At 42.5% G+C, this 9,026-nt stretch overlaps 1 protein-coding gene across 1 annotated transcript in view; it reads left to right on the top strand.

Annotated features, from left to right (window-relative positions):
• Positions 1 to 5,663: 5,663 nt before the first annotated feature.
• The window catches only part of LOC126993281 (fat-like cadherin-related tumor suppressor homolog), a 69,378-nt gene continuing 66,015 nt past the window's right edge, over positions 5,664 to 9,026 (top strand). The window contains 1 exon segment of the mRNA XM_050852240.1: positions 5,664 to 5,821. Coding sequence (XP_050708197.1) covers positions 5,664 to 5,821 — 158 coding nt within the window.

Genomic DNA, 9,026 nt, shown 5'->3' with positions numbered 1-9,026 from the left:
TCTCTCTCTCTCTCTCTCTCTCTCTCTCTCTCTCTCTCTCTCTCTCTCTCACATACACTACATACTTACATCCGAACACAAACAAAGACACATTAATTGACACACGCCCCCCCCCCCCCCTCATGCTGCATACATTCATACATACTTACAAATACAGACCTCGCACACTCCCCCTCGCTTCCCCTCTCCTCCTCAGACCACATACATACATACATACATACATCCCATTCACACCCACAAACACATACGTCCCCCCCTACCCCCTACTTCCCCCACCTCAGACACCACATACATGCATACTTACATACATACATACATACATACATCCCGTCCGTCTGCAGCCTCGACTCGCCTCCCGCGCCTCCACTTAGCGAAGGTTTCCGCCACATTTATCGCAGTCAGGGCCACACTTTACTCATTAGGCGCTCCGTGGCATCCTTTTCTCGCCGCCTCGAAGGCCACGTAAAGTTTGCTGCGGATGATGAGCGACGAATATAAAGTTTTAAGCCGGAAAAAATGGGAAGTTACGGACGGACCCGAAGTTAGTTTGATTTCTTGTTTTTCTTGCTCCTTTGTTTTTGCTGTTATTAGTGAAGGGGCTGGTTCGGATTAAGGAGATGTGACGGAGTGCAGAAGTTATGTGGGAAGTTCAGGATTACAAGTGGAGGATTCTTTTTTTGTTTGTTTGTTTGTTTTCTCCCCAGAGTTAGTTATAAGTCTTTGCTCCTTTGTTTTCGCTATTACTATTGAAGGGATTGGTTCGGGTTAAGGTGATGTGACGGAGTGCAGGAATTAAATAGGAAGTTCATTATCACAAGTGGAGGATTCTTTTTCTTGTTTTTTGTTTGTTTTACGTCTACGCCTATGGCGCCGGTAGACTTGCAATTATCTTTCTTATCAATTATTATCAATCTTGCTTGCTATTATAACCATTCATCATCACTAGCATCATCACCACCATCTTCCCTTCTCTTACTTGAAGGGCGGGGAGAGGACAGGAGGAGGGTTAAAATATAATGATAATGGAAGTAAAGCCACGCAACTGTTTCCCTAGTAGCGACTCCAGATACTTACCTCAATGAAAAAAAAAACTTCTACGTTAATAACAAATAGGAGACAAGGAAATCTGGACACCACTTACTAAAAAACAAAAATAATCGGGCTCTCTGGTCGAACGAAGGAGTGAACAAGAAGGCGCGTAGTAATGATATCCAAACTCCGGCAGGTTGATTATAATAAAGCTCAATAGTCATGCCCTCTCGTTTGTTTATTCTTTTCCTCAAGTTCATGATATATTGGTATGTTCATTATGGTAGTCCACTATATATACAAGTAACGTGCATTCATTCGTAAAAAACACATCTAATTGAGGGGTTAAACGCTAATTATTTGTTTTAAGGCTGTATTTACCCCTGTACAATACACCTGTCTTGATTTTTAAGTATGTGTATAAGTAAACAAGCGACACGTGAAAGCTGAAATACAGCATCAAAGGCCCCGTCACTGTGTTCAAAATTATGTATCTATTCTAACGCCCAAAAGGTCTCCAGAGATCGCGTCGCAAAATAAAGCCATAAAACATAACTCGCCTTAGAAACAGATTAGTTGTGAAAGCTGCGGGCGGACACAAACGAAATGAAAAAAAAAAATGTATATAAAAAAAAAAACCAGTACAAGCTCCCGCGAGTACACCGTCATGGGCGGGGAAAGCAGGAGGAAAGGTTAAGTAAAGGCCATAAATCTTGAACTGATTGTACAGACTGTTATGAGGGCGGTGTGTGTGTGTGTGTGTGTGTGTGTGTGTGTGTGTGTGTGTGTGTGTGTGTGTAATGTTTTTTTTTCTTTTTTACATGGACACGACTTCATGAACTATATATGTGTGTAAATTTTTATTTTTTTCCACGGACATGACTTCATACACTATTACAGACATAAATCTTAACGTTTCTAAGAAACTCATGTCTCCGTAATAGCTGAAACATGTGTAAAGCCTCATACTTAACGTGGGAGATTCGAGACAAGGATGGCGACAATGAAAACAGAAACACGGACAAGAAAACACACAAAAAACCCGCTCTGAGGCGCCGGGCGAGGCCTTCATTGGGGGGGCATCATACTATGGGCGGCGACGCGGCGTAACCCTGCAACAAGGTAAAGAAAGCAGCGTGTTTTTATCAAGGTGGGTTATGTTTTATGGCTTGTTGCACGACGCGACCCGTGGACACCTTTTGGGCGTTAGAATATATACTTGCCCTGCAGCCCACACGGAATACCTGCACTTTCCTGACGGGCTCGATAAATCCCATGTCCCAATGCCAAGGGTGTAGCGACAAACCGTAAGCAGTGAAGGCCTTTATATATTATGGACCGTCATTTTTATTGCTTTAATTCCTCTGAAAGCTCGAGCATATATGATTTTATCTTCAGATACACGAAGAGTGGCCAGGCGTAGTAGGAGTAGTAGTAGTGGTGGTGATGGTGGAGGTAATAGTAGTAGTAATAGCAGTAGTAGTAGTTGTAGTAGTAGTGGTAGTAGCAGTAATAGCAGTAGTAGTAGTAGCAGTAGTAGTAGTAGTAGTAGTAGTTGTCGATATTTTAGGAGTAGGTGTAGTTGTTGTTATTCTGGTGGTGGTGTCTTTAAGCTGCGGATACAAAATCTATCAATAGTCTCACCACATTTCTAAACACGCTGCTTCTTCTGGCTTATTTTTATGGTAGTGGCGAATTGGCCTTAAGAATCCTGTCTCCTCTTTCATTTCCATCTTATTACGCCACCAGAAGTGCCTTACAACCGGAATTGGACATTGTTGTCGACTTGGGAAACAGTGTCAGGCGTGTGAGTGTTTTGAATGTGTCTGAATGATGCTGGGTGGATGTTTAGCTCCTTTTGTTCTCATCAGTAAGTGTGTGTGTGTGGGAGGGGGAGGGACTTATACATTTTTTTATTGTATATACCATTGAGTGCGTCGCTTTTAAAGAACATACATCAATACCTCTGAACGTTTATATATTTTTTCCGGTTTTTTTTTTATCTGATATCTTTGAATACTCGACACACGCTTATATTTTTGTTTACCGTCCACTCGGGTACACGGAGCGAAGAATGGCCGGGCGTGTCATATCATCGGGTCACTCCGAACCCACAGCCGGCTTGCAGCATTTTTTTTCTACAGTGTCAAAGTCGCTTCAAAGAGGACCGATGCAACGGTGTCCTCAATGCTACGCCAGATGATAACGAAAGCAGAACATTTATTAGTAAAATCTTCCCGACGTCCCACAACGAGAGACTTGAACACGACTGCTGCTCCAGGGCCACTCATCTCATAGTTTTACGATCTCAACGTCTACTGCAAGGGATAGGTCAGGTTGCCATCCAAGGGTCACAGGACGAAGAAGGCTGCTGCTTAACATAGCCATGAATGCTAGCCAGGACCGGCACAGCACAATCACTTTGCAACTTCCCCAGCCTGACCATATATAGCATAACACAGCACCAGCACACACACACACACACACACACACACACACACACACACACACACACACACACACACACACACACACACACACACACACACACACACACACACATAACATAGCCATCCCTTGTTAGAAACCGGTTCCCCAATAGCAAGTTGGCGGTGTCAATCGACGGCCGCGAGTCGACAGTGGAAGAACCATAAGGAAGTTTTTTTTTTTTTTTATTGCGTCAACGAAAGGAGAAAGTGAAGAAAAATAAAGTTGTGAAAATTATGTGAACACGCCTACAGTATGATGAAGAAATACGTTTTTTTTTTTTACTGAGAGAGAGAGAGAATTTGCTTGTTTACTGATCTGTTTATTTGCTCTTGGTTTGTTTCTTTGTTTTGTCTTGGTCCGCTGATACTCGACTTTTATAATAACAACAATAAATCTCATCAAAAGTCAAACGAGCATCACGCTGACGGATTCACACCAATTATTGTGACAGGATTGACAGGACCTTTGCATCACCGAGATAACCGACGGGATAAAACAGCGAGCGATTTTTAATGGTGACCGATGTGGCTGCAGGGGACGGTCGGTGCTTATGAATTCCCGCTTAACGAGGATCGGATTGCCATTAAATCAACGCCGAATAAAGGTAGTTAGCCGCTAATAAATACTGTGGAGGTGAAAACAGTGGCATGTGTAAATGTGTTCAGAGAGGCATGTGTGAGTGTGCTCAGAGAGCATATTTAACCACTGTTCGTATAGCCGCCGAGGACACAACACTCCCAGCATTACCTTAACGATTCACCTCAAAGATAAATTTTCTCTACTTTTTTTAACTCAACACGTTCTCCCTCCACTAAGAAGCTTCATAACACTTTTACTCTGTGTGGGTGAAGGGTGTTGGGAGAAAAGGGAAAGTAAAGTGAACATAGGGCTTAAAGATGATGAAGACGGCGAGGTGAAACAGGCGGTGGAAAGTTTTAAAACATCAACATGGAATCAGTATTTACAATTGGGTTAAGTCATGAGCAAGTTATAGATGAAGCAAAGGAGACAGAAGCACTAACAGCCACACTTGTAACCAGAAAAGATAAAAAAAAAAAAAAAAAATCTGACTAATATGAAGGAATGTCGTTATATATCATCATTTTGCTCCGGAAAATTAAGTGTAAAAAGATGGTCATGAGGCGTTAGTTTGGATTCAAGTTTCAACCCTCGACCCAGGATCCATTGCACAGTGGCTCTCAACCGCACCAACGGAGTGCTACATTATTTCTAAAACCGTAAGCAACACAAGCGCAGATGATTTATTGAACCGGTATGTAACACTGACCAGATCCTATGTACCTGCAGTGTGACTAGGTTCTGGCTCAACCATTATAGAGCTGACGTGTTTGTTCTAAAGTGCAGGGAGGAATCAGTGGAAATTATTCAAGGAATGATGATTATTAATACAGACACCTTTTAATAACGGAATTCGCATTCGTTTTAAAGGCGTTGACTGCTCGGTGAGATGGGTTTGCTTTTAGAATTGGTAGAGGGGACTGTCAGAAGGGATATTCATTGATTATTATTACTAAAATGGAATTACGACCCACGGCAAAGGGCACTTGCTGGAAACGTTTAAGTTCAACGAGGGAGTGTAAAAAAGTGGTTAGCGAGTATTGAAGTGGACGAGAACAACAAACTTACTGTATAGACGTGTGTGTGTGTGTGTGTGTGTGTGTGTGTGTGTGTGTGTGTGTGTGTGTGTGTGTGTGTGTGTGTGTGTGTGTGTGTGTGTGTGTGTGTGTGTGTAAGAGCAAAGTATAATATTTGAACTACGTAATAAAACCTGTTCAAAATCATGGCAAGGACAAAATAAGCGGCGGTTTCCGTGACTTTACGCAATAAAATATGAAGATAATTGTGTTGTACAATCCTAATTATTGTTCTTATGCATACTCTCAACCAGGAACAAACAACAGGTCGAGAGATAACGATATATTTTAATGAATGTGTTTTTATTATCTCACATACTGATCGTGTGAAATTCATTTAACAACTTGAATGAAAAATAATTTATCTACATTGTCCAGTGACGCAAGCCGGTCGGGTTATGAAAGATAATGACAAGGCATTGTGCGGGGCTCAGAGATTAGCTTCCAAATATAAACAACACTGCAAAAAAATAATTACCAGTTGCCAACATGAGCCATGGGAAGCATCGCCTCACCCACCCGCCAGGCGCCAGGGATCATGGTAAAGTGTATGTGGAGCTGAGCGAAGGGCTGCCTAATATGAATGAGAAAAATGGTGAATCCTTGCTCAACGGAGACTGGAAGAATGGTGCAACTCAGACTCCCAGGTACTTTAAACAGCTGCCTAATATTCACATAAAGGAAGAAACTTGTAAGTTGGCCGAGAAAAATAAATCTTGAGGACTTTCCGAGCTTGAAATGAAACTAAAATAGACAAGATATAATATGTAAACTTCATTCTTCATTCTCTCGTGACATGGAATGAGTAGCGGGCTTTTTTTCGCTTTTGTGTATTTTTTATGCCCTTGAAGTGACTCCTCTGCTGTAAAAAAAAGAACAACTACGTAAAGAGCTTCAGCATAAACATGAAAAGAGAATAACGGTACAGAGAAGAAACAGAGGCAAGGCAGCAACTTGACGCGAGAGACCGCTGACAGCCACTTAGAAGGAGGCGCTTATAAGGAAGTCGAGTAAAGTAATTGTTTAAGCACTTTTTATAACTTGAAAATGCCGTGGATTTACAACTCTCTTTTATGAACAGTACACTGCTTTCTCTCTGTGTTTATTCGTTTGTTTGTTTGTTTGCTTGTGTGCGTCCATTAATCTAGTCGACGAACAGTTTTATCTTATCTATTTGTTTATATTTATTTACATAACATATTTGCATCTTTTTGTTTATTTACATCTATCGTCATCCATTCATCAATATGTGTATGCTTTAATATTTATCTATCTACCTGTCTATAGCTATATCTATATATCTATCTATCCCTCCATTAAGTTCGTATATACTCACCCGTATGTCTGTGTACGTATCTTCATCAGTGTGCACTATATCCGGGTGTTCGGGCATTGTTTGGGTCTGTATATGTGCGTCATTGTCTTGTACTAAACAAACCCACCTTGTTTTCCCCACACACTACACTGATAAATTGCTGAACGGCGTGCAAATGACGAGGGATAAATAGTATATGACATGACACGACTCCTACGACGAGAATCAGTCCCCCTAAGATTTTGCTGCTTCCCGGTATTCCTATTATCATTCCCATTAAGTTTCCCTGAGTCATCGCCCGTGTGCTTATCACTCTCACTTTGGTGGCTCCCTCTCTCCCCCCCTCTAGTAACGCCTCCCTCCCCTATCGACGCATCGCTCTCCTACTTCCTCTCCCCAGTAGCAAGAACATCACATATTTCTCTCTCTCACCCTCTCCTCCTCCTCCTCCTCCTCCTTCTCCTCCTCCTCCTCACCATCATCATCATCATCATCATCGCAGAAGCAGCAACGCACCGCACATTCTGCCTCCCTCCCTCCCTCTCTCCACTCCCCACCCCTCAGCACACTCGCTTTCCTTCTCTCTCCCAGTACCAGCCTCACAACACTCACTTCTTCCTCCCTTTCTCTCCTTGCGGCTCTCTTAGTATGCAACGCGTTTCGCCCCTTATCGACAAATTTCTTCTTCTCTTCCTTCCTCGGTAGCAGTAGCAGCAGTACAGCCAACTCAACCTCAAACACTTATGTCGGTATTGGAAGACACTTTCGGTTCTCACATCAGCTGTTTCTAAAGGTCAAAGAGGGGGTCAATCGGGTTTTAATGAGTGTTTCTTTAGGTTCACGTTACAAAAGAAGGGTCAGACTACCACCAGGGCCATAAAACTACTCCTGGAAATGCCCAAAACTCCTTCGAAAGCCTTGTCAATTATGTGTACTTGGGCGACAAAATGTTTAGTAATACGGCTCCATTTCTAACTTCGTGTTGATCGTTTCTCATCACACCAATAGTTACTACACCCCTCGCTGGTAACACAGGCTTTCACTCTGGTTTGATAAGGAGAGTCAAGGTTGATCAGCTGGAAGGAACACGAGTGAAGGTGATATTTAGCGCATTAACACCAAGTAGAGTAATTGGTAGGGGCGTCTTGTATGATGAAAATACGATGACTACACGCCAGCACACGGCCTACATTTTCGTAGTGCACCGAACAGACGAAGATCGATTATTAATTTGATTGGATACTGTGAAATTTAATTGTTGGCTGGAGAGAGAGAGAGATGATAATCACAGCGTTAATGGTAATAGTCTTTAGAGATTGCGTGAGAAGTTATAAGAGACAAGATATGAAGGCATGGAATTAGGATAAGATAAAAAAAAGTCTAAATGAAATAAGAGAATGAAGTGAGCGGAAGGAGACACGGAAAGTTAAAGGAAAGAATTGAGTAGAGGGAAGGCAGAAGGACAGGTGTGAGGAGAAATAGGGAAAATTGATTAGGCGTGAGAATAATAACAGCGGAAAGGCGACAGAGGAGATGGATGGAGTAGAGGAGAAGGGAGAAGGTTAGGACCCACGGAGGGAGCAGAGGAAGGATTAGTCTACGGGTCATTCACATCCAACACGGACTTCACTGAGACTTGGCGCACGCAGTCCATCATGCTCACTGCCGCACACACACACACATACACACACACACACACACACACACACACACACACACACACACACACACACACAGTAGATAATGCTAAGAATCACTTGATAAAAAAAGTATGAACCACGACCTCAAGAAGATTTCCATGACTGGGAATGAAGAGAGGCATGAATGGCGAAGTAAATATATATAGAAAAATAAAGACATTAATGCCATGACAGATACATGGAATGAGGAGCTACAGTTGTATGACATCAGTAAGATGTTTTGATTTAGGGAGAAAATCATGTAATTCTATGGAAGCTTGAGCTCGTATAGATATCAAAGAACAGTAGGTGTACACGAGAAGGAAGTCCACGCTTTTTTGCTTGGGTTGCTTTGTAAGGAATATATTTTGAGAAAAAAAACTTTCTAACTGTACAATGACGGTTATGAATATTAGTAGTGGCGAGCTGCTTATCGGGAAGACATAAAACGCAAGTGTAAGGCCTCGAGGGATCTGTCTTAACCCTGATTATGTTCCTGATGTATGTGCCTCAAGGATGGACTGACGAGTTATGGTAATGGGTTATGCTAGACTTAATTAAGAGTGTTGGCTACTGGAGTGAGCTGCAACACGACGTTCAAATTCTTTCTTGGCCTCAGCATATTTTAGTGAAGACTGCTTTTTACTTTAATGCCTCTTAGGGCTCGTACCAGACTCTGGTACAGTAAGGATGATCGACAGCGTTCTCGTTACCCCGGCCACTCGGCGATGGACGGATCATCAGTCGTCAGTCGTTGGTGCGACTCGCAGTGAGACCCGACGGCCACTACTTGGTGTAACAACCACTCGACGACCGCCTAAATCTTCGTTACTGACCTTAAGACACATCAGAGACTTG

Source organism: Eriocheir sinensis, unplaced genomic scaffold, assembly GCF_024679095.1.
Source record: "Eriocheir sinensis breed Jianghai 21 unplaced genomic scaffold, ASM2467909v1 Scaffold596, whole genome shotgun sequence".
NCBI classification, from domain to species: domain Eukaryota; kingdom Metazoa; phylum Arthropoda; class Malacostraca; order Decapoda; family Varunidae; genus Eriocheir; species Eriocheir sinensis.
This window is presented reverse-complemented; position numbering and strand designations above follow the sequence as displayed.